Source organism: Rana temporaria, chromosome 1 (assembly GCF_905171775.1).
Source record: "Rana temporaria chromosome 1, aRanTem1.1, whole genome shotgun sequence".
NCBI lineage: Eukaryota > Metazoa > Chordata > Amphibia > Anura > Ranidae > Rana > Rana temporaria.
The window spans coordinates 76,820,352-76,847,916 of NC_053489.1; the positions used below are offsets into that span (position 1 = coordinate 76,820,352).

At 44.6% G+C, this 27,565-nt stretch overlaps 1 protein-coding gene across 2 annotated transcripts; it reads left to right on the forward strand.

The window, feature by feature from the left end:
* The first annotated feature begins 1,631 nt into the window (after nt 1-1,631).
* Nucleotides 1,632-27,040, forward strand: LOC120928307 (mast cell protease 1A-like). 2 transcript variants are annotated; one of them, XM_040339408.1, is made up of 5 exons: nt 1,632-1,914; nt 4,698-4,836; nt 17,557-17,698; nt 19,145-19,402; nt 26,818-27,040. In XM_040339408.1, exons 1-5 carry the CDS (start codon nt 1,860-1,862, stop codon nt 26,974-26,976), a joined length of 753 nt encoding a protein of 250 aa, XP_040195342.1. In that variant the 5' UTR covers nt 1,632-1,859; the 3' UTR covers nt 26,977-27,040. The 2 variants fall into 2 exon arrangements, with proteins under 2 accessions (XP_040195342.1, XP_040195340.1); XM_040339406.1 differs by lacking the exon at nt 26,818-27,040 and having other exon boundaries at nt 19,145-19,573.
* The last annotated feature ends 525 nt before the right edge of the window (nt 27,041-27,565 follow it).

A 27,565-nucleotide genomic window follows, 5' to 3' on the forward strand; every position in this document is an offset into this window, starting at 1 on the left:
GGAGATATAGAGGACTGAAGGAGCGGTGGAGGAGGCTGAGGGCAGAGAGAGGACCGGCAGCTAGCAGTAGGAGGCGGGGGTCAGCGTCAAAGACCAGTTCCCGGTCTATCTATCACCTACCCATGGCCGACGGGTTGCTGACCCCTGTATTAGAGGATAGTGTGCCCAGTCATTTGACTAACTTTTGTGAGAATAATGTGCTTTGCAACTTCCATAATTTTTTTTACAATGATTTTTTATTAGAGTAGAGAAATAAACAAAAAATAAAGTACTTATCTGTACAAATATATGTGAAACAATGGCGTTACAAAGAAGATCATGTCACAACTATACCATATCATAGTAACAGTCTTCGACCTTCTCCACCCAGAGGGACAACATAGAGACCTATGAAAAAGCAAGGAGTGCAGCAGTCTAGGTAGTCCGTTTGCTGTAAGCATAGTAATGTTGATACAAAAATGTTTTGGCAATTCAGGATTATTATGCATATAGGGTTCCAAAATGGGAAAGAAGGAAGGGGGGAGAGAATACCGTAAAGGGACTTCCATATAATAGAACCAAATTTGCCAATTCTAATCCAGGTTGTTGTCCAGGCGCACGCGCATGCGCACGTGTGCGTGCCAGGCGTGGATTAGCAGTTCTCTTACACAGACATTTGCTCTAAGAAGGAAGTTGGTTACAATGTTTCATGTTGTTACAAACTTGGCAGACTGCCCAGATTTTTTCTTTACACACACAGAAGTTTATCCCTTTGATCTAAGAACGAAGCATTAGTTACAATGTTTCTGGTTAAAAACTTGTCAGACTGCCCGGATATTTTCTTTTGACAGCTGAGTGATCAGATAAAAGTCTCTCCACTTGTTATAGGAAAGAATCGGCAAACCCTGCATTGGAGATCGTCAGGGAGTTGAATCGCGATCACGATTTTTTAGGCTCCATGTACAAGGGACGTTTTTACAACTGCTCCTGAACGATTTAACTTGACAGATAGTAACCCACGTTTAAAACGGCCGTTTAGCTACATTTACATGCTGCATTTAGCTGCGTTTAGCCGCGTTTGCGTCTAGAAGCATTTGAAAAAAATATGTTTTTTTTTTGTTAAAACTAAAAACGTCTGTAAACAAAACGCTGCTAAATGTGATTTGCGCTTAGCCACGTTTGGCGCTTCAACTGCCCCTAAACACAGCTTCTGGACGCATTTTTTTGGGTTCAAGAAAAAGCCTCTAAACACAACTGCCTAGAAACGACTATAAATGACCCTGTGTACATGTACTGATAAGATAACATAGAGGAAAGTTCAGGAGCAGTTGAAAAACAATGCCCAACTGCTCCTTAACGTTTGTTTACCAGTAGCAGTGTACATGAGGCCTTAACGATTAATTGTGCATCTCTAGAAATGCTGCTTGGGCTCCTGTGTCTCTTTTATTGGACCCCCCAAAGCATGCAGGAACCTTAAACCTTTGTGTGAGCCTAAATTATACTGGCAGTGAGCTGCAGGTTAGTTTTCTGTATATCGGGGTTATGGACTGATTTTATTAGCTATGCTGAAGGAAAGATTTTTTTGTTTTGCTGTTTTGATCAATAAAATATAGTTTTCTTTCACAAAGTTGGCTGCTGGTGATCCGGAAACCCCACATTATCACAGTATGTATGCCATATTTAGTATATCTCAAACACCTCTATCAATATATCAACTGCATTCTGGTTAACAAAGGAAAATGAAAAGGGAAGTGATATAAATGATAACATGTATATTTGCCTTTACATGTTAAGAGCCCCTTTATTGGCTTTACACATTATCTTTCTTTTATTTCACAAGGGCAGACGAGGAAAAACATTTGCCGCAGAAGAAATCCATCATGAGAACTGTCCTTAGCCTACTTCTGATTGCAGCTTTTCTACAGACCTGTTTAAGTAAGTTTTCATTTACCTTACCTAATGGGAACAGTGCATGTACAATGTATAGAATATTCATTTAATTACCAATTTAATGGCTTGTATAGATGGGGAAATACTGAGTGCTTTTCATTCATTTTCTTTTTTCAAGCAAAGAAAACTTTCAGCAAATATAAAAAATACCTGTTGATCTGACCAGAAATGCAGTATCCTTGCCACTTCCTGTGAGCTGCACCAAAGAATATCTTCCCTCCTAGCTACCTTTTGCAAACCTCTAATTAGCCTGATCCCCATGTAGTGGAGATGAAGAGATATGGACAGGTTTGTCGTTTATATCAAGTGAACAGCCTGGGGTGACAGCAATAGATACATTGGAGAATAGCCTCCCAGGGACAGGAAGTGTAATGCCTCGTACACACGATCAGAATTTCCGATGGCCTAAAATCCGATGGATTTTTTCGTCGGAATTTCTTTCAAGCTGTCTTGAATACACACTGTCAGACCAAATTCTGACCGTCCAAAACACGGTGCTTCCGAGCATGCGTCGACTTGATTCTGAGCATGCGTGGGCTTTTTCTCCGTTGGTGTTCCACACAGACGATAGCAATTTTCGATAGGAATTTTTTTCATCGGAAAAAAAATAAAACATGTTCTATTTCTAAACTCCGACGAAAATTTTTGGTTATTTTTACCAAAGATATGTAGCAGTATAAATTTTGGCTCAAATTTTTGAACAAAAATTACTTATTTGCAAAATGTTATAATAGAAACTAACAAAAAAAGTATTTATTTTTTTTAAAAATTCGCTCTTTTTTTACTTATATCAGGGGGGGGGGGGGCCAGTGGTGATTAAATAACACCAAAAGAAAGCTCTATTTGTTTGAAAAAAATTATAAAAATTTAGTTTGGGTACAGTGTTGCATGACTGAGTAATTGTCATTCAAAGTGTGAGAGCATTGAAAGCTGAAAATTGGTCTGGGCAGGAAGGGGGCGAAAGTGCCCGGTATTGAAGTGGTTAAAAAATACCTGCATTCTTTCCTAAATGTACATAATATTACTGAATACTAATATTTCTAGGTAAAGTTGATCCAGGGAATATCCGACTGCCTCTCGGGGTATCAGAAAGGAATTATTATTTTCTTCCCCTGCTGTAGTAAATTGGATCATGATTTGCTGGGGTTTTTCACCTTCCTCTGGATCAACTGTGGGTATAGGATTGTGTATATGGAATTGTACGTTTTTTTTTTCTTTTTTTTTCTTTTATTAGTTGAACTAGATGGATTTGTGTATTTTTTCAACCTGATTACTGTATTTATTGGCGTATAACACTCACTTTTTTACCCTAAAAATAGAGGGTAAACTGTGCCTGCGTGTTATACGCAGGGGGCTGTGGAAAGTTTTTTTCCTGAAACTTCCCTTTTAGGCCTCATTTCCATGGACATTTTAACAGTCGCTTTTTTTAGCGTTTTTTACAGCTTAAAAACGCCCGTCCATGTTATTCTATGGCTTCATGCGCACATAGGCGTTTTTGAGCTGCAAATGGCATAGGCGTTTTTGAGCTGTAAAAAAAAAAACAGGACCAGGGCGTTCTGTGGCGCCGACGCCAGAGCTGTAAAAACGCCAGACATTAAAAAACGCTAAAAAACGCTAAAAATCGCTACCGCAGCGTTTTTGAGCTCCAGCGTTTTATCAGCAAAAATGTCATTGGTCACTGTAGCCTCTGTAAACACAGGTAATTCACAGCCATGTGCTTGTGGGTATAGCACAGAGAAGAGAGAACTAACTAAGATGGCAATGGCAAGTTCTGTATCCCAACTTTCTCTAATCACTGCTGTTCAAGCACATCCTGAACTGTGGGATGTGGCACATGCTCTTCATGGAGATTATATTAGGAAGGTGAAGGCATGTGGATAATCCACAACTTGTGGCAGGTGACGTGGCCAGTTGACGTGGCAGGTGACGTGGCCAGTGGACAATCCACAACTTGTGGCAGGTGACGTGGCCAGTTGACGTGGCAGGTGACGTGGCCAGTGGACAACCCACAACTTGTGGCAGGTGACGTGGCCAGTTGACGTGGCAGGTGACGTGGCAAGTGGACAATCCGCAGCTTGTGGCAGGTGATGTGGCAAGTGACACGCTAAATACAAGTACACTGCTGCTCTTTTAGCTGGGTCTTATGATGTTTCACTGAAATTTGGTAGTGTATATAGCCTAACGCTAGCGCTAAAAAATTCCAAAAAAACGCGCAAAAACACTAATGCAAAACGTGGCAAAAATCGCGTTTTTTAACGCTGATTTTTCCAGGAGTCCTACCTAGCTTTAGAGCTCGTTTTTAAAAACGTCCATGGAAATGAGGCCTTAAAGTTGGGGTGCGTGTTATACGCCTGTGCGTGTTATACGCCAATAAATACGGTAACTATGTAACTATGTAAGAAGATTGGATTTTATACCGAGTTGCTGGACCTTTGTGTGTATTCTACCTCTGTTTTTGGGGTGGACCCATATATGTTATTATTCCATTTTTTAAATTGCCATTTAATGTTATACAAAAAGCATGTGTAAACTTGAAATTTCACTGCGTTAAATGTGAGATTTAAAAGCCCACAATTAGATTATAGTATTGTTGTAAACAATCTAGCATTGTCATAATTATCTGTACGTATAAAATCTGAACTGTCCATTATTTCTGTGGAGTTGTCCATATAATAGAAGTTGTGGTTAGGAGAACTAAGAGAAGCTCAGCTCTTTCATGTGCACACTTTAATTCATAAATGGTGATCAGTAATAACTCTTTTGTCTAGATGTCTGTTCTGGAATTATAGGAGGAAGAGAAGCAAAGCCACACTCCAGACCTTACATGGCCATAGTACATTCTGGGAAATTCTGTGGAGGCATTTTAATTAAAGATGACTGGATTCTAACTGCTGCCCATTGTATTTTGTAAGTATTCCTTTGTTTGCTAGTAAGATAATATATCTGTAAATATAAAGTGCAACTTGTAGTGGTTGCAGGACACACAGACACAAGATAATGTATAGTGGGGGTCAGTAACATGTAGATCGCGGTCTGGGCCTGCTGACCCACCATGTAAAGTTAGAGCTGTAGTAGGGAGCAAGAGCCGCATAAGCCGATGTCTAGTCTCTAGTCCCATGTGGAGTGATACCAACTGCACTCCATCTCCCAGCTAGTGGTCTCCAGAGTGGTGCCAGCAGGAAAGAAGAGATCTTCAGATCAGTGTGAAGCAATACATCGGGCATAATAGAATAGGGCTGCTTTCACACGAATGCGCTGTGGATTACCCATACTGAGGGTGCAGCGCAGTGTATCTGCAGCTTTTTCTGTTTTCTGCTCTTATGCGTACACACGGTCGGATTTTCCGACAAGAAAAGTCAGATGTGAGCTTTTGGTCGGAAATTCCAACCAAGTGAAGGCTCTATCGGACTTTTCCTGTCAGAATTTCCGCCAACAAAAAATAAACAGCATTGAACTTCATTTTCTCAGCTCATCGTAGTGTAGTAGTGTTGTACGTCACCGTGTTCTTGATGGTCGAAAGTTCAGAGAACTTTTGTGTGACCGTGTGTCTGCAAGCCAAGCTTGAACGGGATTCCGTCGGAAAAACCATCCAAGGTTTTTCAACGGAAAATCCTATGGTGTGTACGCGGCATTAACCATAGAATTCTATTATATCCTGTAGGTTTGGTGCACTTTCTGAATGCAGGAGTTTTGGTGCACTTTCAGAAAGTACACCACACCTGCAATATATAATACAAGTCTATGGCAAAGCATAGCTAATACAGAAAAGTCGCAGATGCAATGTGCTGCACCCGCGGTACAGGTAAACTGAAGCATATTAGTGTAAAAACAGCCTTATAGGGGGTCAGAACAGTAAGGATTTGTTTACATTTGCAGCTTGGGGGGTAAAACCCCATAGTTAAGATGTGTTTTTACCACCCCTGTCCCAACCACACTCCCTTTATCTGCGCTGCCAAGGGGTGTACACATGTCGCAGTCACAGCAGGAGTTATATGTCCTGTCATGGTTGGTGGGTGTAACACCTACCAAGCATGAGCCATTTAAGTGAATGAAGCCGCTCTGCAAGTGCCCTGCAATTTTGTGCAGTACAGCAAACAAGGGGTTAAAGCAGGCAGTGCTGTGTTGCCTTTTCACCAGTTGTGAGAGACACAAGACTCTGGTCTGGAACAACAGATGTTTATTTCAGGTCACTGTACACTGCAACATACATCTCAGGACAGTACATCTTATTATGCTTCCTTACATGTGCTCTCTAAGATGGCTACTATGCCCCTTGATCCTTGTCATCACTCCTGGGTGGAGCCAGCCTTAAAGTGACAGTACACATGGAACCCTTCAGGTATAACACCTTCCATCCATCTCTAAAAAAGACAAAAAAAAAATCACAACAAAATGAGAAAAGGCACAAGACATTAACTAATAATTGTCCAATAACAGTCCTCCAAACACAGGAGATGCACAGGATTTTTCCCGCATCCAGATGGGAGACCAAGCATCCATGGACAGCTGTGGGGATCAAATGGCATTGGATCACTTCCATCGGCCGCGTCGAAAGTCTCGGAGCTGAGTTCAAAAGTTCAGAGTCCCTCCAATCATCAGTCCCGGTGCATCCTGATCCGCTGCGAGCAGATCCTTGAGCCACTGGTGGTTCAGTGGGCATCAGGGATTCGGGCAGTTGAGAACAAGGATGCAGTTGGTCCGCATAACGTCTGCATATGGAACCATCTTCCAGGCGGACCTTGTACATCTTGGGTCCCAAAGTCTCTGCAATGACAGCAGGAAGCCAACAGGTGTTGGAAGCCCCTTAAGATCGGGCCCATATCTTTTGTTGGGCTGTGAATTGGAGTAGCTCATCATGTTTGACAATCTTGTCTTGGGACTGCAGTACATGTTCCTGAACTGTTTGAGGGCAGAGCATATCCAAAACAGTCCATGGCTGCCGACCCAGAAGGAGTTCAGCTGGACTTTTCCCAGTGGTTGTAAGTGGTGTGTTTCTGTATAAGCAGAAAGGAAGGAGTCCAGCTGCTGGGGTGACAGGGACTGTTGATTGGATTTTGAAAATTTGGGTTTTTTAGGGAAACAAGTATTGGTAATAAAGCATCAATGGAGAGGAGACACCTTTTTCCCATATTAACTCTAAAGCCCTGTACACACGATCGGATATCTGATGGAATCTAATCTGATGGATTTTTTTCATCGGATATTCGATGAAGCTGACTTTCATCAGTCTTGCCTACACACCATCAGTCAAAAATCTGACCGTGTCCAACGTGGTGACGTAAAACACTACGACGTGCTGAGAAAAATTAAGTTCAATGCTTCAGAGCGTGCGTCGACTTGATTCTGAGCATGCGTGTATTTTTGACCGATGGACTTCCACACAGGTGATAGTTTTTTTCTATTGTTTTTTTATCCATAGGACAATTTTAAAACATGTTCTATTTTTTTTCACCGATGGAAAACAAACCAATGGGGCCCACACACGATCGGTTTGTCCGATGAAAACGGTCCGTTTTCATCAGACAAACCGATCGTGTGTACTTCCTATTGTCTCCCTCCATTTGTAAGTAGGAGTCGTTTGAAAGTCGGATATTTGAAAGTAGGTGCCTGCCCTATGTACTCTGCAGAAATTTGGTGTTGCCACAACACTGTAATCCCTCACAGTTACTCTTGGTGGTCACTGGAATGCCCTGCTGTGAACCATTATATCAAGCATTGTAATTACATGCCCCTTTTGAACAGGGGCAGAAAAATTGGGCCTTTGGTGGTGGTGGTGCCACAACACTGTAAGTCCTCACAGTTACTCTTGGTGGGCGCTGGAATGGGCCCTGCTGTGAAATATTAGATCAAGAATTGTAATTACATGCCCCTATTGAACAGGGGCAGAAAAGTTGGGCCTTAGGCACTGGTGCTGGTGCCACAACACTGCAACCCCTCACAGATACTCTAGTTGGAGCGCAGGAATGAGCCCGCTGCAAAGTATTGCATCAAAAATTGTAATTACACGCCCCTGTTAAACAGGGGCAGAAAAATTGGGCCTTAGCCACTGGTGCCACAACACTGTAACCCCTCACAGATACTCTAGTTGGAGCGCAGGAATGAGCCCGCTGCAAAGTATTGCATCAAAAAATGTTAATTACACGACCCTGCTAAACAGGGGCAGAAAAATTGGGCCTTAGGCACTGGTGCTGGTGCCACAACACTGCAACCCCTCACAGATACTCTAGTTGGAGCGCAGAAATTAGCCCATTGCAAAGTATTGCATCAAAAATTTTAATTACACGCCCCTGTTAAACAGGGGCAGAAAAATTGGGCCTTAGCCACTGGTGGCGGTGCCCAGAACCAACAATGTTCTTACAAGCTATCAGCAAGATCATTGAGGAGGAAAAGGATATTCACTCAGAATAACAGGATAGTCACTCAGCAACAGCATAGGCAGTCTTGAAGGGATCTGACATTTCAAAAAAAATATTCAGTTACATCAGCATCAGGTGCTTGGTAGCTGGTGGTGATCCAAGCCTGATTCATTTTTATGAAGGTCAGTCGATCGACTGAGTCGGTGGAGAGGTGCACCCTGTGATCGGTTACAAAGCCTTCAGCAGCACTGAATGTGCATTCTGAAAGAACGCTGGATGCAGGACAAGCCAGTAGCTCAATTGTGTACTGTGCAAGCTCTTGCCAGTGATCCATCCTCAAGACCTAGTAAGCCAGAGGATTTTCGGTGGGAAAGGTGTCCAAGTCTGATCTTGCCCCTAGGTATTCCCGCACCATGTAAAACAGACGCTGGCGATGGTTGCTGGAACCGGTCATACCTTGGGGCTGCGGACTAAAAAATTGTCTGAACGCATCGCTCAGACGGCCACCTTCTCCACCGCTCCTTCTGTGACTGACCGAAGCTTCAGCAACACGTTGTCCAGGACCAGGATTTTGTAACCTCCCGGGCTCTGGAAACGCCTCCCGAAGATGTTTCATCCTCTGCTCCCTCTGCGATGACTGGATAAGGTCCGCAACCTTACCCTTGTAACATGGATCAAGGAGGGTTGCCAGCCAGTAATGATCTCTCTCCGTGATACCACAAATACAAGGATCCTTTCACAGGCTTTGTAGGATTAGGGAGGCCATGTAGCATAGGTTTGCTGAGGCATTCCCTTGAAAACTGCTGCTGATGCTGAGTGCTAGGCTCCACCTCCATGCTGACACAATCCTCTTTCTCATCCTCTTCCTGTGTGATCGGTAGGCCCGCAGGAACACTGTCTGGATAAAGGGGGCCTTGAGAGGTAAGTAAGTCCTCTTCCTCCCTCTGTTCTGCCTCAAGTGCCCTGTCCATTATTCCATGCAGCATGTGCTCCAAAGGGTGGACAAGAGGGACAGTATCACTGATGCATGCACTGTCACTGCTCACCATCCTCTTGGCCTCCTCAAATGGTGACAGGACAGTGCATGCATCCCTGATCATGACCCACTGGTTCGGCAAAAAAAACAAGCTCCCCTGACCCTGTCTTGGTGCCATAGGTACTCGCACAGGTACTAATTGATGGCCCTCTGCCGCTGCAGCATGGCCAACGTTGAGTTCCACCTGATAGGCATGTCACAAATTAAGCAGTTCTTGGGCAGGTTGAATTCCTTTTGGAGGTCAGCCAGCCGAGAACTGGCATTATATGACCGGTGAAAGTGCACACAGACTTTCCTGGCCTGCCTCAGGACATCCTGTAAGCCTGGGTACCTGCCCAAGAACCGCTGCACCACCAAGTTAAGGATGTGAGCCAAACAGGGCACATGGGTTAGCTGTCCCTGTCAGAGGACAGAGAGGACATTGGTGCCATTGTCGCAAACCACCATTCCTGGCTTAAGCTGGCGTGGCGTCAACCACCTCTGAGCCTGCCTCTGCAAAGCTGACAGAATCTCTGCCCCAGTGTGGCTCCTGTCCCCCAAGCACACCAGCTCAAGCACTTTATGGCATCTTTTTGCCTGCGTACTTGCCTAGCCCCTTGAACCCCTACGGAGCACCCCTGGTTCCGAGGACAAATCAGCAGAGGAAGAGGCCATAGGGAAGAAGAGGAGGGGGTGGAGGAGAGGGATGTGTCAGAATCACCTCTAGTACCATTTTGGAGGCGTGGTGGTGGAACAACCTCCAACACTACTGCACCCTGTCCTGCATCTTTCCCAGCTGCCAGCAGAGTCACCCAGTGCGCCATGAAAGATAGGCAACGTCCCTGTCCATGCCTGCTGGACCATGAGTCAGCGATATGCACCCTTACCGCTGACCAGCGGGGCCAAGACATTGCCTTCCACATGCCGGTAGAGAGCTGGAATCGCCTTCCGTGAAAAAAGTGGCGTTTTGGAACCTGCCACTGAGGTACCACACATTCCACAAACTCACAGAAGGGGCAGAGTCTACCAACTGAAAAGGCAGCAGTTGAAGTGCTAGCAATTTAGCCAAGCTAGCATTCAACCACTGGGCATGTGGATGGCTGGGAGCAAATTTCTTTCGCCGGTGTAGTAACTGGGGCAGGGAAATTTGCCTGGTACACTCGGACGTTGGTGTACTGATAGCAGATTGCCCGCAAGTACTTGGCAGTGGCACACCTAATTCTACAGCTTCATGCCTTTCAGTGCAGGTTTCTGAGAGGACTGAAGGTATAGTGGGGTTGGAGATCTTAGCTGATGAGGAGCAAGGAGAGGTCCGCTTTGTTCTTTGGTGTGGGTCTTTTATGTACGCTTGCCAAGGGACTGCATGGCAGGTCGACATATGTCTGGTCAAGCATGTTGTGCCCAATTGGCTGGTGTTTTGACCACGCTTGATACGCTTCAGACATATGTTGCAAATAGCAATGGTGCGATCTGCTACACACATCTGAAAAGAGGCCCACACCAAAGAACTTTTAGAAAAACGTAGAGTCAGCAGCGCCCTGCACATGCAGAGCTCTGCGGTGTGATGCAGTCAGTTGGCTGCCCTTAAGCTGACCCCTGGAGGGCACCATGCCTCATTGGAGATGTGCCTCCTCCTCCCTCCTATCAGGCACCCATGTAGCGTCAGTGACCTCATCATCCTCTCCCTCCTCATCACTGGAGCAAACCTGGCAGTATGCTGCAGCTGGAGGAACATGAATGCCAGTTTGTTGTCCTTCTTGGGCTCACGCTACTGCCTTCCTCAAGCTAGGAACCATCATCGGAGCCTTCAAAACACTGCGCATCCTCCTGCAGCATGTACCCAACACTGTGGTCGAACAGTTCGGGGGACTCCTCCGTGCATGATAGTCGGGCTATGGAAGGACTAACTGATGACCTCGAGCCGATGAAATAGGCCGCTTTGGCACCTGCATTGGCAGCCAAGGTAGCCTGGGTGACAGAGGATGAGGAGGATGAGAACGGCTTGGTCATCCACTCTACCAACTCCTCTGCATGTTGCGGCTCAACACGGTCAGCTGCCGAAAAAAAGGAAAATCGTGTCACACGGCCACGTGCTAATGAGGATGCACCGTGTCCACGACCAGCACTGTTGCCTCTAGACACAGAGACTGCTTGCCGTCTTTTATTGGCCTGTGAGTGTCTGCCTCTCCTTGTTGGCCTTCCAGACATACTGTATTTGATGTATTGGAATAGGTACACAAGGAATGGCCTGCAGTCAGCTTTACCTGCACACTGTGCCCAGTATACAGTACACTGACTTAATATACTGCAGCTTAGCTCAATCAAATGCATGCCTGTATTATTAGGAAGAGAACAGGAATGGTCTGCAGTCAGCTTTACCTGTAGACTGTGCCCAGTATACAGTACACTGACCTAATATACTGCAGCTTGGCTCAATCAACTGCATGCCTGTATTATTAGGAAGAGAACAGGAATGGTCTGCAGTCAGCTTTACCTGTAGACTGTGCCCAGTATACAGTACACTGACCTAATATACTGCAGCTTGGCTCAATCAACTGCCTGCCTGTATTATTAGGAAAAGAACAGGGATGATCTGCAGTCAGCTTTACCTGCACACTGTGCCCAGTATACAGTACACTGACTTAATATACTGCAGCTTAGCTCAATCAACAGCCTGCCTGTATTATTAGGAAGAGAACAGGGTTGGTCTGCAGTCAGCTTTACCTGCACACTGTGCCCAGTATATAGTACACTGACTTAATATACTGCAGCAAGAATAACAGGAAGCCTCTGAAGTGAGATCTAGCTAAACTGAATACAGTGTGTATATATATATATATATATATACACACACACACACACAACGCCTGGGATGCATATATATACTAAATACACTGACATCAGCTACCTGAATCGCCTGCCTGCTCTATCTAACTGAAATTAAATGAGACTCTGACTCTATCTCTCTCACAACGCCGCAACACACTACACAAGGCTGACGCGCAGGCGACCTTATATAGTGTGGGGAGTGTACTTAGTCCCCCTGAGCCATGATTGGCCAGAGGCATCATGTCTTTGGCCAACTATGGCTCTCTGTGCTGATGGTGCTGTGATTGGCCAAAGCATGCGGGTCATAGTGCATGCTTGGCCAATTATCAGCCAGCAATGCACTGCGATGACGCAGTGAATTATGGGCCGTGACGCGCAACTTGAATTTGGCGCAAACAGCCCATAAAGTTAGATCTCATAAATGATCGAACAGCCGATGTTCGAGTCAAACTCATGTTCAACTCGAAAATGGAAAAGCTCATCCCTAGCATCCACTTTAATCAAAAAGGTGTGTCCTCTGATCGGGCCTGCAAAGTCCAAGTGTAGGCGAGACCAAGGAACCGTGGGCCAGGGCTGGACGCACCCTCGAGGAAGGTCTAGGTCTGGCCACCACACATTTGTTTCATATGTGTGCCCCCCGGAATGACCAGTATGTAGCAAGTCCAGAATGTGTCTCCAGAGGGTCTGTGGAATGATCACTCGGTCTCCGCATAAACACAGTTTCCAGCCACAGTTAATTCCATACGCCTACGGAAATAATGTTCATAATCCTGTGTGACGGTTGCAGGCCAACCGTACCGTACCCAGGAGAGTATTGTTTTCAGGAAGGTATCATTGGCTGTATGGGCTGCTATCTCCCCAGAAGACAAGAAGGACAGGCTGGTGTAACAACAACTATTGAGGAGAAGAGTCCATTGACCTCCCTGTCAGTCAGGACATTGCGTCCGCATCAGCATTGACATCATGACTGCGATACTGGATTTTGTAGCTGTATACTCCCAAGAATAGGGCATAGCATTGGAGGCAGGCCGCAGTAGTCTGAGAGATGTAGGGATAGAGTATTACCACGCTACCAAAGAAATAGGGAAAGGAGAGAGGGGGAGGTGGAAGAGGAGTACTGCTGCAACACTAAAGGTGTATCAAACCCTAAATAAATGTGATGAATATGTAGCTCTGCGCTGTATGAAATAAAAGGTGATTATAACTAATATGTGAACATCCAAAACAAATAAAACACTTGTTGGGGATGATAATGCAAATGACATCCAATCCAAAATCACAATGGATACAAAGTGCTAAGTGAAACTGAATAAAAACTTGCGCTGCTATACGAAGTCCCAGAAGCAGGAAAAAACACACATAGGTGATAATAGTGAACTAAAATATAACATCAGTGTCCATGCAAAAACAGCAAAAACAAATGCTGCTTAAAAAAATCAATCAAAATGAAGTGCTGGCGCTTGTGCCAAAATATTCAGCGTGAAGGTTGTGCAGGAAAGAATTCCAATTTTCTTTTTGAAGGTAGTGAGGGTGTCCCCTTACCTTACTACTGTAAGGTAACAGCATGTACAGTATATTACAGCCAAACATGTTCCCGTTGTTTCCAAATGTAGTATGTCCCAGTGAGCTGCAATCTCTATTTATGGATAGAGTCCCTCTCAGACGTCATGTCCAATGGATAACAATGACCCTCACCCAGTGAGATAAAAGCGCCAATAGTGCAGTATCGTTTAAAAGGTTTTTAATGTTAAAAAAACACACACTATGGTACTCACATAGATGCAATGTAAACAGGCATAAAAACAGGTGGCAAGTTCGCAAGCGTCACGTCCGGTACCTCTTAGTGGACTCTGATTTAATCTGTTCGATTATGAAACTGCTGCTCCTGTGTCTACATCCATCTTGAGTTTCTTTCCCTCAATGGTTACCTCTACAGTCATTGCAGAGGGTGCTGAATGCATATAATGTATGTCTAATCTGTGGAGCACTTCCTCATCCTCTGACTCAGATGATGATGTATATCTTCCCACCATATGTCTTTGTTTTGGGGTTCAGAGGTTTATCTCGCACCTTCTTGCTATGGCACACTCGTCTAAGATGGCCTGTTATACCGCAATTATGACAGGTCTGATGCTTAAACCGGAGGACTTTGTGGTCATGGTCTGTTTTCCCACAACGGTAGCAAGCTGACTCCCGGCTTGGTGGGGGTCTGTATTTCCAGTTTGCGGCAGTTGGCTTGACTGCTGTTCTGAAAACTTCCTGTTTCACCTCTTCCCTTCTGCCCTGGTTCAATTCCTCTGTATATTTCACAGCCATTTTTATCACTGAAGCTATCTCAATTGCCTTTGTAAGGGTAAGGTCTTTCTCTGTTAACAGTCTCTTTTGGCTGGACTCACAATTCAGTCCCATGACAAACTTATCTTTCAGTGCAGTAGGTAGGTACTCCCCAAAAGAACAGGTAGAGGCTAGTCTGCGAAGGGCGAGCATATAAGCTTTAAAGGGGTTGTAAAGGTTAAAAAAAATCCCGAAATAGCTTCCTTTACCTTAGTGCAGTCCTCCTTCACTGACCTCATCCTTCGATTTTGCTTTTAAATGTCCTTATTTCTTCTGAGAAATCCTCACTTCCTGTTCTTCTGTCTGTAACTACACACAGTAAGATGAGGCTTTCTCCCTGGTGTGGAGAAAGCCTCTTGAGGGTGAAGGGAGCGAGCAGGAAGGTCAGGATGCTCTCTACTTTGCAGATAGAGAAAGGAGCTGTGTGTTAGTGGGCATCCTGACACTGCGCTAAGGTAAAGGAAGCTATTTAGGGAACATTATTTTTACCTTTACAACCCCTTTCATTTCCTCACCTGGCTGCTCCTTCTTCTGATAAAAACGAAAACTTTCTGAAATCTCTAGTGGTTTAGGCTGGAAGTGATCCTCCAATAGTGTCTGGAGCTCTACCAATGTCTTAGTTGCTGGTTTTACAGGGGAAAGCAGATCCCTAAGAATGTCATATGTCTTAGCACCAACCAGTGTCAGAAATACTGCTACTTGCCTTTCACCTGGGATGGCATTTGCACTGAAATATTGTTCCAGTCTCTCAACCCAGGAACTCCAGGATGTCTGTTCTCCATCAAACTCACTTAATGTCCCGATTAATGCCATTTTCCTGCTGGGCTCTGTGATTGCTTTTATCCAGGTGACAATTCACAATGTCTTTGTCTCTCTCTCAGACTGATAGACACTTTGTAAATCCCATCCTCGTCGCCACTGTCACATGCTCTGAGTTGTGAGGGACACAAGACTCTGGTCTGGAACAACGAATGTTTACTTCAGGTCACTGTACACTGCAACATACATCTCAGGACAGTACATCTTATTATGCTTCTTTACATGTGCTCTCTAAGATGGCTACTATGCCCCTTAACCCTTGTCATCACTCCTGGGTGGAGCCAGCCTTAAAGTGACAGTACATGTGGAACCCTTCAGGTATAACAGTCCCTGCAGAAGCATGCATTTGCTGGGAGCTTGCAGGGTGGCCCCATTTACTCGAATGGGTCGCTAATGGCAGGTGGTAGCACCCACTAAAAGCAACAGGGGGTTTCATTCCTGCTGTGGCAGGTGTACAACTTTTGGCTGCTGCCTCAGCAGCTAAAGGGTGTACGTGTGAATGAGCCCTAAGGGTGCTGCTGCCAAATGCAACTAAGGGCTCATTCACCAGTACAGCAGGCACTACTGCTCCTCTGAAAAGTGATCTGAGTGTGTTTGACAGGTGGAGAGGAGGCGATATGTTGCCTCCTCACTACTACTACTACTGATTTAAACCTATAAATGCAATGCATGATTGCAACACAGAAGTGTAGCGGTACCCCTGTAGGGGCTGCTAAGTGTTGCGGCCCACCTGTCACCCAGCCCAGCATTCACTTCCCAGACACTCCAAAACAATGAACAGTCCAATAGCTTTGTTTTGTGTTTTTATTGAAGGATTAGAATTTGGATGTGATTAAGGAATTCATGGGATGCCCTGAAAGATTTGCATAGCTTGGGACAAATTACATACACTCCTCTTCCTCCAGTACAATTCTTACTGCAGACTATTCCTTCCTCTTCCTCCAGCAAAACTCTTCAGGCACAGCTAGCACATGGTTAGGCCTGACACTGACTTCGGCCAGGCCCTAGCAGCAGCCTTTTACAGGCAGGGCCCCTCTGGAGTGGCTCAGAGTAGACTGATGATTCACAGACAGCTTCATCTTTCGGTTACCTCCCTGCTGCTTCTAGAGGCTTCTAGAAGGAAAATAAGAGAGGTGGGGCTGTCTGAGGTGTATCAGGGAGCCCTAGCCAATCCCCAACTAGGATTGGCAGGGACAGGCCTCCTTGAAATTCCTAGGGTCAGCCCAGTTGGGAGGAGTTGTCGGGTGGAAGAACTGGGAGATGTAGTACTAGACTGTCAGGGCCTTTGAGGAAGCTCCCTATTCTGGGGGGGCGACCTTGGGCCTGGGGCTCGGAGCTGGACAGGGGTGTCTTGGACAGTGGAAAGTACTGCCGGGCAAGTCTCCAGGAGGGATCCACCAGGTGTTGGTGGGTGACACACAGCCAGGAATGCTGGGGAGGCATGTCAGAGCGGATTGGGAGGATGCAATCTGAGATGGATGTAGAGCCAGTGAGAACTGTGGTGTCATGGGCAGTAGAGACCAGCAGCTGCAGCCAAAAGGGCTGCAAGAGCCTGGAGAGGGCTGACTGAGATCAGTAGTCCACCTAGGACAACCACCTAGGACAGCTAGCAACAGAACTTTCTATTCTTTGCTATACCAGATCAAAACAAGCAGGCCTAGCTTACTGCTAGACCTGACTAAATGTACCTGTATAACCTATAGCACCTATATAAAGTAGAGGATGCTACAGTATTAAGACAATTAGAGGTTTAAATCAGGTGTGGGGAGGCTACACTGTGCGATACTGTGCCCAGTGATCTTTGGCTTCTCCCATGTTGTTCAGGTAGATCTCCAGCTCTTTAAGGTTGCCTGCCCCTGATGTATAGGATAACAACATCTTTATCTGATCGGCCGGCAGATTGGCTGCATTAGGTACAAAATCCATGCTTAAGTGCAAATATACAAATATTTAGAAGGGTGTATAGGAGGGTTCTTTTGCATGAAAATCAGGGTGAATGAGACTTACTATTGTGTTAACACAACGACTAAACTTATGGGTTGCCTATTGCTAATTTATTAATTTGTACGTTTCACAATTTCAAGATGTGAAAGACCTGGCTTTCTGGAGTAATATTATAAATATCACTATTACGCTAAACATTATAAAATTATGACAGCGTAGGCCATCTATACCTGACGTATACACACCTATATAATTTTTTAGACAAGGTATGCTTGGGTTTGCTATCTTCTATTACATGTGAAGCTCATATTTCTAACCTCTTATTTCCAGAACTGAAAATAAAACCACAGTGACCCTGGGTGCACATTACGGAGACCAGGGATCTCATTTACAGATTATTGATGTAAAAAGATCTATCACACATGAGCATTTTAACTGGACAAACTACCATAATGACATTCAGCTTTTGCAGGTATGATCTGTCTATCTATTTATCTCAATCTCATTGTCGGTCTGCCCATCTATATATATACTATTTTAACAGCGATGGCATGCATGCATAGTTTAGTCTCTATAGTCCCCTATAACAGCAGAGTGTCTAGCTCCGATTTACTACTTTCATAAAACAGTTAAAAACACAAACAGCTACTTGTAATTATCCTCAAACAACATCCCTCCCAGTGTAGTCAATGGTAGCTCTTGTAACTCAGGTTGCCAGCTGTAGGGATACAAGGACAAAGTAGAAATGGAGAACCCTGGTAGCAATTAGGGACCTCCCCACAATATCCGGGTCTTCCAAAGAAGCTGCATGCAATTTGACTGCTCACACACTGGTTCTGGAGAGCCTCCTCTTGCCCAGCTACCTCTTCATCAGGTATGTCCTCTCTCAGAGCTGCTGAGGGAGAAAAGCTGAAAAACGTTTTATCCCTGGTTGTGTTCAGGAACCCAGGGAGTTGTGGGCAATGGAGTTAAAAGGGGCCTTCGCCTGCATTTGAGCATGGTCAGTGAATGGTCACTTAGCTACACCGTAATTATTTTTTTATTAATACCTATCATTGATGAGTGATTCATTTATTTTACCAGGTAGAATCACCCCCTAGAGTATGCATACCAAATCATAGCCCTTTATAAAACAGAGCAACTTCATTGTATGATTTACCATTATAAAGAGAGTCCTAGAGCCGAGAGGGAAACGATAGGAGGAGGGACAGCATGACAGGGTGGGACCGCAGGAAGGAAGATAGTTTCTAGCAGTGGCCGCTTTAAGGCAGTAGGAGGGGCTGTGGGGGAAAAAAGAGCGGCGCCGCTTTAAGGGAGAGGAGCAGCCTGGGGGAAAAGGAGGGGCTGGCTAACACTAGCCTGGAGGGAGGAAGTGACTTAGCGTCACTCCTCCATTTTAGCTGAAAGGGGAAACGTACCACCCACCCTCCCATGTGGTAGGCGAGCGGAAGGGGGTGTTTGGGGCTTCTGGAGAGGAAAAAGGCAGGAAGTTTTATTACAAACGGTTGTACCCATAGGTGATATGGGGGATACGGGTACCTTTCGGTCAACGCGGGTTGACCAGAAAGGAGTTAACGTGTAGGTCACTGTGGACAGGGGTACTGCCTCTGTGTCTGGGGTTTGCGACTGAGGCCGAAGTTAAAACAGTTATTGTCCCAGTGGCCAATTGGAGTTGTGGTATTTCAGACCACCAGGTAGTTTAAAGTTGTGTAAAAGTTATTTTTTGAAAAATGGTTATTTATGTTAAATAAAATAGGCCGTAAGGCCAACTTTACTCCACACTGGTGTCAGTCGTTAAGTTTGGTAATGTGGGAAAGGGTAGCAGTTATAAAAGGGGTGGTTTATAATGGAAAGTTGATCCTTAACATGTCATGGTCAGAGCTATTATGTCATAACTTATTTTGTTCATTGATTTCAGCTGGCAAATAAGGCAAAGCTGGGAAAATATGTCAATTACACAGTATTGCCAAAGACATATGAAGATGTTGCAGATGGAACAGTCTGTGAAACTGCTGGCTGGGGGAAAACTGAACATAGCAGACCGGCTGATAAGTTAATGGAAGTCAATGTCACCATTCTAGACAGAAAGCAATGTAGCAGGAAATGGAAAAAGTATCAAATAACTAATGAAATGCTGTGTACCATTGTAGGGCCTGAAAGGAAAGATGTTCGCAAGGTAAATCTAATTATTTATATTCATATAATGACCCAACTCAGTGCTAAAGACATACAATACCCCAGAAATATTAATACAATGTGCAATATATCTCTGCAGCCTTCAATTCAATATACACAAAATATGTACCACAATATAATAATAAAAAACGCGCTGCAAATTTAGGGCCAGATCCACATAGAAATAGATCGGCGCAGGGTATGTGAGATACGCTACGCCGATGTAACTTACTTTTGGCTGCTTTGAATCCACAAAGAATTTGTGCCGTAAGTTACGGTGGCGTAGTGTATCTCTGGCGGCGGAATTCAAATCGGTGATTAGGGGGCGGGTTTCATTTAAATGAAGCGCGTCCCCACGCCGAATGAACTACGCATGCGCAGTCCCGAAATTTCCCGGCGTGCATTGCGCTAAATGACCATGCTAGGAAGTAATTTTTTTAACTTAGACGGGACTTACGTACATTCCGATTCACAGACGACATTACGCCAAAAAAAAAAAAAATTTAATTTCGAGGCAGGAACGACGGCCATACTTAACATGGCAAGTCTAACTATACGTAAAATACCAGCTTTAACTATACGCTGGAAAAAGCCGACTAGAGATGACGTAAAGGAATGCGACGGCCGCTCGTACGTTTGTGGATCGTCGGAAATAGCTAATTTGCATACCCGACGCAGAAAACAACGTGAACGCCACCCAGCAGACACCGAAGTATTGCATCTTAGATCCGAAGGCGTACGAAGCCGTACGCCTGTCGGATCTAACCCAGATGCCGTCGTATCTTGGTTTGAGGATTCAAACTAAAGATACGACGCGGGTAATTTGAAAGTACGCCGGCGTATCAGTAGATACGCCGGCGTACTCGCTCTGAGGATCTGGCTCATAGTGTGCATTATATCAAATAAGCACCAATGTAAAAACCAAACTGACCAGGTGTATGATGACAAATAAAGATTAGGCTATCCTGCCACACTTGTAAATAAATTTGAAAGTTCAGTCTTTCCATTGTGAATGAAAAGTGCTCAAATAAAGATTAGTCCAACCGTTTTAAAAAAACTTCTCAAAAAAGTTAAATTTCTCCAAATAAAATGTTAATTTACCTTTACATAGGCTACCCTCCCTTCAGTCCATTATGAATGCCACTTCCAGACTTGTACACCTCACCAACCATTTTGTGTCTGCTATCCTTCTCTGACAATCTCTCCACTGGCTTCCGCTAACCCAACAAATAAAATTCAAAATACTAACAGCAACCTACAAAGCCATCCACAACTCTGCAACTAGCAGGATCATCCATTTTGTCTCAAAACACCAACCAAACTGTTCTCTTCACTCCTCCCAAGACTTCCTGTTCTCTTATCACCTACTCCCACACTCACCTCCAGGATTTCTCCATATCCTGGCTCTTCCTCTGTAACTCCCTACCCCTAAACTGTTCTACTGTGGGAAAGACCCCATGACTAAACCCTGTGGGGTGGGGGGTGAAATGTGTCAGGGTGTGGTCTGGGAGGAGCTAGGCTGAAGCCATTTTGACTCTTCTATATACTGGGTTGCTTCTCTGGTTTGCAGCGCTTCCTTCTTGCCTTCTCTACATATCTCCTATTCTATACACATTTAGGTGATCCCTGAAAATCCATCTCCTCAGAGAGGCTTGTCTAGTCTCTAATTAGCAAACTGTACATTTAGTAATTACATTTTGTATCACTAGACTCTTTATTTTATATTGTAAGCCCTAATGAGCAAGGTCTGTGATTCCTCTTGTATTTTATTGTTACTCAACTGTCTCCGTCCGTTTTGTAAAGCACTGTGCAAATTGTTGGCGCTCTATAAAAAAAACCTGTAAAATATTAATAATAGTAACATGACACTAGTGTTGTAATTGCTGAGCGATGTTCTGTTCTTTTGTGCTGCGTACTCTCTCCTGCCGCCAAATGTGCGCCGTCGTATCTTTGGGCGCATTCTTAAAATGACATACGCCTCACTGTTGCCAAGATACGACCAACGTAAGTCTCCTACGCCGTCGTATCTTGGGTGCATTTTTACGCTGGCCGCTAGGGGCGTATACGTTGATTTACACGTCGAACATGTAAATGAGCAAGATACACCTATTCACGAACGTACGTACGCCCGTCGCAGTAAGCTACGCCGTTTACGTAAGCCGTTTTTCCGGCTTAAAGATAAACCACCAAAAAGATGGTGCAGCCCATGCAAGGTATGGACGTCAGAAGTGCCGTCGTATTTTACGTCGTTTGCGTAAGCCATATGTGAATGGGGCTGGGCGTAGGTTACTTTCACGTCGAAAGCATTGAGTATTTGCGACGTGATTCTGAGCATACGCGCGCATGCGCCGTACGAACGGCCCTTCATTTACATGGGGTCACGGTTAATTTAAATGTAGCTCGCCCACTACATGCCTACTTTGAATTAGGCGGGGTTACGCCGGCCCATTTGCGCTACGCCGACGTAACTTACGAAGCAAGTGCTTTGTGAATACTGGCCTTGCCTCACTATGTTACGTCGGCATAGTGCAAATGTGATGCGCTATGCCGGCCAAAATATACACCGATCTCTCTGAATCTGGCCAGAAATGTATGTAGCGCTGCTGAGAATACACATATTCTCCCACAAAAGTACTAATTGCTGCCAGTCACAAGCACAGGTATATGCACACTGACATTACAGGCTCAGTCTAGGAGATATATATTTAGAATTTATTGCTGAATATGAAATGAGAGGAGTTCAGGATACTCCAAAACGATATTAGAATCATTAGGAGGACAAATGTCTTAGCACAAATCCTTATACTAGCAGGCACACATGAAAGTCCTAAAACCAGGTCTTACCCACCTCCATTAGGGGTGCAGGGGCGCTGCCCTCCTATCCCTGCATTGATTCCAATGGTGTTTTTTTTTTTCTTTTTTTGAAGCATGTGATTAGAGCAAGAGGCTCTAATAGGCTACAAAAAGGGGGGGTCTTGGGCAGCAGAGCATATTCACTATTGTCACACTGATTCTCCCCCCAGCTAATCAGGAAGTGGGTCCTGAGACTATTGGATGCCTAGGAGGAGGAGGGGGAGGAGGGGGGAAACGCGTTGTGATGCAGAGAAGGAGGAGACCTAATGGAACCCCCACGACCCAGGTGGGGTAAGTGCAGGGCTTGATAAACAACCGCGCGAGGGGGGGTGCTGGTGATGTGGTGGTGTTGTTTGCCACCCCCCTAAAAAAAAAAAAAACACCAGCCGCCTCTGCTAGGAGCTATCTGTCACCCACTGGTAGTTTATCAGTGAGGGAGATAAAGGATCCTTTACCAGTTTAGGTCTCCAAAGCTCATCCTCCAGCAGTTATTACCTTTTGTTCCACTTGACCCTCCCTTCTAGATTGTAAACTCTAATGAGCAGGGCCCTCTGATCCCTCCTGTATTGTAATTGTACTGCCTGCCCCCGTGTTGTAAAGCGCTATGCAAACTGTTGGTGCTATAAAAAACCTGTATAATAATAATAATAATAATAATAATAATAATAATGATGATGATGATGACAAAGCTCTTAAGATGTACAAAGGCACAAAGCACAACAAAGAAAGCAGAGCCTGTTTTGCCTGTAAAAAGGCCGGTCACTTAAAAAAAGGACTGTTTTATCTGGAAAGCCGAGCAGCAAAAGCTACAGCTATCCACAAAAATAGGCAAAGCAGCCACAAAGCAAACTGCAGACACATCATGGAATGGCACCTTTAAAGTGACAGAAAGCGGCAAGCCACGCGGCTGGTGCATAGACTCAGGTGCGACAATCGACATGACTAGCAGTGAGACCTTTTTCACAAACATTAATTACAGTGCAAAAGACAAAGTTTTCCTAGCTAACGGGAAAAACATCACTACACAAGGTAAAGGCCAGGGCTTCCTGAACTGCATTACAACACAAGGAGGTCACCACAGTTTCCTTGTAAAGAATGTGCTGTATGTTCCAGAACTAGAAGGCAGCCTTCTATCAGTGAAAAGTCTTGCAAACAACGGTCTCAGGCCCCGAACACACATCCGAGGAACTCGACAGGCAAAACTCATAGTTTTGCTTGTCGAGTTCTGTGTGAAGCCGCCGAGGATCTCGGCGAGCCAACCTTCCTCATAGAACAACGAGGAAATAGAGAACATTCTCTATTTGGCTCGACGAGGAACTCGTCGGCTTCCTCGGCCGAAAGTGTACACACGCCGGGTTTCTTGGCAGAATTCAGCTCCGACCGAGTTTCTGGCTGAATTCTGCCGAGAAACTCGGTCGTGTGTACGGGGCCTCACAGTTAAGTTCCAGAGTGATGAATGCACAATTCACAATAATAAGCAATTTCTCGCAAACGGAAAACCTTGACACTCACAAAGCTCCCTCCTAACCGCAAACTTATAGAAAGTAAGTGGACTTTTAACCACTTGCTTACTGGGCACATAAACCCCCTTCGTGCCCAGGAGAAATTTCAGCTTCCGGCACTGCGTCGCTTTAACTGACATTTGCGCGTGGCTCCCAAACAAAATTGACGTCCTTTTTTCCCCACAAATAGAGCTTTATTTTGGTGGTATTTGATCACCTCTGTGGTTTTTATTTTTTGCGCTATAAACAAAAAAAGAGCGACAATTTAAAAAATATATATATATTTTTTACTTGTTGCTATAATAAATATCCCAATTAAAAAAAAAAAAAAATTCTCAGTTAATGCCGTATTTTTCGATGTATTTTTGTAAAAAAAAAAAAATCGCAGAACACAGCTAGGTGACAGAACACAGCTAGGTATTAAAAAACATATTGCAACAATTTACACATGCTAATGCACATACCTTTTTACTTATTTTGCAGACTATACTGGTCTTTGTGGTGCTGGTTTCTGTGGTATGCTGGGCTCCGTGGTGTTGGGCTCTGTGGTATGCTGGGCTCCGTGGTGTTGGGCTCCGTGGTGTGCTGGGCTCTGTGGTGTTGGGATCCGTGGTATTCTGGGCTCCGTGGTATGCTGGGCTCTGTGGTACTGGGCTCCGTGGTATGCTGGGCTCTGTGGTATGCTGGGCTCCGTGGTGTTGGGCTCTGTGGTATGCTGGGCTCCGTGGTGTTGGGCTCTGTGGTATGCTGGGCTCCGTGGTGTGCTGGGCTCTGTGGTGTTGGGATCTGTGGTATGCTGGGCTCCGTGGTATGCTGGGCTCTGTGGTACTGGGCTCCATGGTATGCTGGGCTCCGTGGTATGCTGGGCTCTGTGGTACTGGGCTCCGTGATATGCTGGGCTCGGTGGTACTACTGGGCTCTGTGGTATGCTGGGCTCTGTGGTGCTGGGCTCTGTGGTATGCTGGGCTCTGTGGTGCTGGGCTCTGTGGTAACTTGCAGCAACATCCCCCACCCCCCCCCCCACCTACATACCCACAACGTTTGCCCACCTACCTAAAAAACTCAAAGCTTACCTGCGCCACTGACAGATGATTCCAGGCTTTAAAAAAGAGCGCCTGGACCAATCACGGCTGTGCAGAAACCAGCAGCCAATCCGATCCCGCCGAGTGATGTCATCGGTCCGCGCCTCGGCTGCTGGAATGCAGGAGGCATATTTCACTGGCCCGCAACCGGCCCGCAACCCGACCAGCCCACCTGGAAGTATCCCGGTTCTCCCGATTGGCCAATCCGGGCCTGATGGAGACATTAAGGAAGATCTCTACATGAGCAACCACTAGGGTTTGAACAAGGAGACAACCTTGTGTGTAAACTTCAGAAGAGCATCTATGGTCTTAAACAATCTGCAAGGAGGTGAAATGAGAAAGTGAATGAAGTGCTTACTAGAGAGGGATTCTTAAGAAGTAAAGCAGACCCCTGTCTCTACTCAAAGAATCACGAAGACAGATGGATATACGTCCTTATCTATGTCGATTAAATTATACCATACTATCAGAAGAGAAATGAAGCAAAAAAACTTGCTGCCCAACAATGATATGTATCGCAGAGCAATCGGTAAGCTGCTATATATTGCCACTGTGACAAGAAAGGAAAAGAAAAGAAAAGAAAAGAAAAGAAAAAGGAGGATGCACCGACCTAGTGCATTACCATTTAAACGGTAATGCACTAGGTCGGTGTGCCCTCCTTTTTCTTTTCTTTTCTAGTTTTATGAATTCCCATGATTCTGAGGAGGGCTGCAAGATTCTAGACTTTGGCTTGAAATTGGATTACGTTGCCCTTTAGCGGAAAACACCAGAGTGCAGGAGAATTTTTCGTGTGTTATTGCCACTGTGACAAGACCAGAAATAGCCGCAGAAGTGGGCACACTATGCAGGAAAGTCTCAGCTCCCTGTCAGCGAGTGATGCAGTACCTCAAAGGAACAATTCAGATGAAGTTACGGTTACCAGCAACATCAAATCCAAAACTAGTCAGACATGTGGATGCTGATTGGACTGGGGACTAAACAGACTGCAAATCCACAAGTGGATTCATTTTCCAGTATGGGGAAGTAACCATAAGTTGGTCTAGTCGAAAGCAAGCAACTGTCACTCTATCTTCAACTGAAGCAGAGTACATTGCACCAGTACATACGTCAAAAAGCGATATGGATTAGTCAAATTTTTGTGGATATTGGGATAGACATGTCAAAACCTATTCCCATTTTTAAAGACAACCAGGGATGTATAAAACATAATCAGAAAGGGTCAATCCTAGGACCAAACCCATTGATGTCAAGTATCACCTACTGAGAGACAATTTAGAGCAAGGTGTTATTGACATTCAATACTGCCCATCATAGGAGGTGACTGCTAATGCACTCACCAAGCCTTTGTTGAAAGAACATCATAATTATTTCCAGAAGAAGCTGAATATAATTTGACAAAGCACATGATGTTGAGAAGGGGTGTTGGAAGAGCAATAGCATGACTGCATATAAACGGACTATATACTGTATGCATTATACCTGTGGAAGTGTTTGCTTCCCTCACTGTTATCTTGTATGATTCTGCTTCCTGTTCCTGTTTCCATGTTGTAAAGATATGTTCTGATATTACTCCATGAGGGTAAAGCATATTGCTGTATACAAGAAGCTTCCTGCGCATGATTTCAATACTCTGACAAAAGAGGAAAGAATACTCTGTCCAGGCCTCCCAAAAATGTATCCCCTCCTCAGCCACCTTCTGGGTACCTCTTACCTAAGGATTGGCTGGAGTCTGATACATTTTCATAAATCAGGAGTTGATGCTCCTGCTCTATGTTCTGGAAGTTTTTTCCAGAGGCAGATTGGCGCAATAATCCATTGACCTTAGGAAAACCTAACCAGATCAAAAAGATACATCACTCCACTGAGTACAGTAAAACCAAAAACTAAATTTAGCCTAACTTTAAAGGCCAGCCACTACATGTATCACAAGAATTATTTCAGCCTTATCTGACATGTTGATATTGTTTTTTTTTCCCCAGGAAGATGCAGGGGGTCCGTTAATCTGCAATGGAGTGCTCAGAGGAATCACATCATTTGGAGTCTTTTCATGTGACCAGATTGGGGATGCAAGTTTTTTTTCTCGTCTTACCGAGGACTATCTCTGCTGGATTTATAAAGTTGTCAGTAAATGGTCTTAGGGCTCTTTAACCACTTAAGCCCCGGACCATTTGGCTGGCCAAAGACCAGAGAACTTTTTGAGATTCGGCACTGCATCACTTTAATTGACAATTGCGTGATCGTGCGTCGTGGCTCAGAAAAACAAAACTGACGTCCTTTTTTTCCCACAAATAGAGCTTTCTTTTGGTGGCATTTTATCACCTCTGCGTTTTTTATTCTTTGCAATATAAACAAAAATAGAGCGACAATTTTGAAAAAATTCAATGTTTTTAACTTTTGGCTATAATAAATATCCCCCAAAAATATATAAAGAAAAATGTTTTCCTCAGTTTAGGCCGATATGTATTCTTCTACATATTTTTGGTAAAAAAAAAAATCGCATTGAGCGTTGATTGGTTTGTGCAAAAGTTATAGCGTCTACAAAATAGGGGATAGTTTTATGGCATTTTTATTAATAATTTGTTTTTTTACTAGTAATGGCGGCGATCAGCGATTTTTATCGTTACTGCGACAATATGGCAGACACATCGGACACTTTTGACTCCATTTTGGGACCATTGTAATTTTTACAGCGATCAGTGCTATAAAAATGCACTGATTACTGTAAAA

Bases quoted from the DNA above. Each gene is read 5' to 3' on its own strand.
- LOC120928307 (XM_040339406.1), top strand. From the start codon at position 1,860: ATGAGAACTGTCCTTAGCCTACTTCTGATTGCAGCTTTTCTACAGACC. The intron at 4,837-17,556 runs GTAAGTATTCCT...TCTTATTTCCAG, and splicing joins ACTGCTGCCCATTGTATTTT to AACTGAAAATAAAACCACAG. The intron at 17,699-19,144 runs GTATGATCTGTC...CATTGATTTCAG, and splicing joins ATGACATTCAGCTTTTGCAG to CTGGCAAATAAGGCAAAGCT.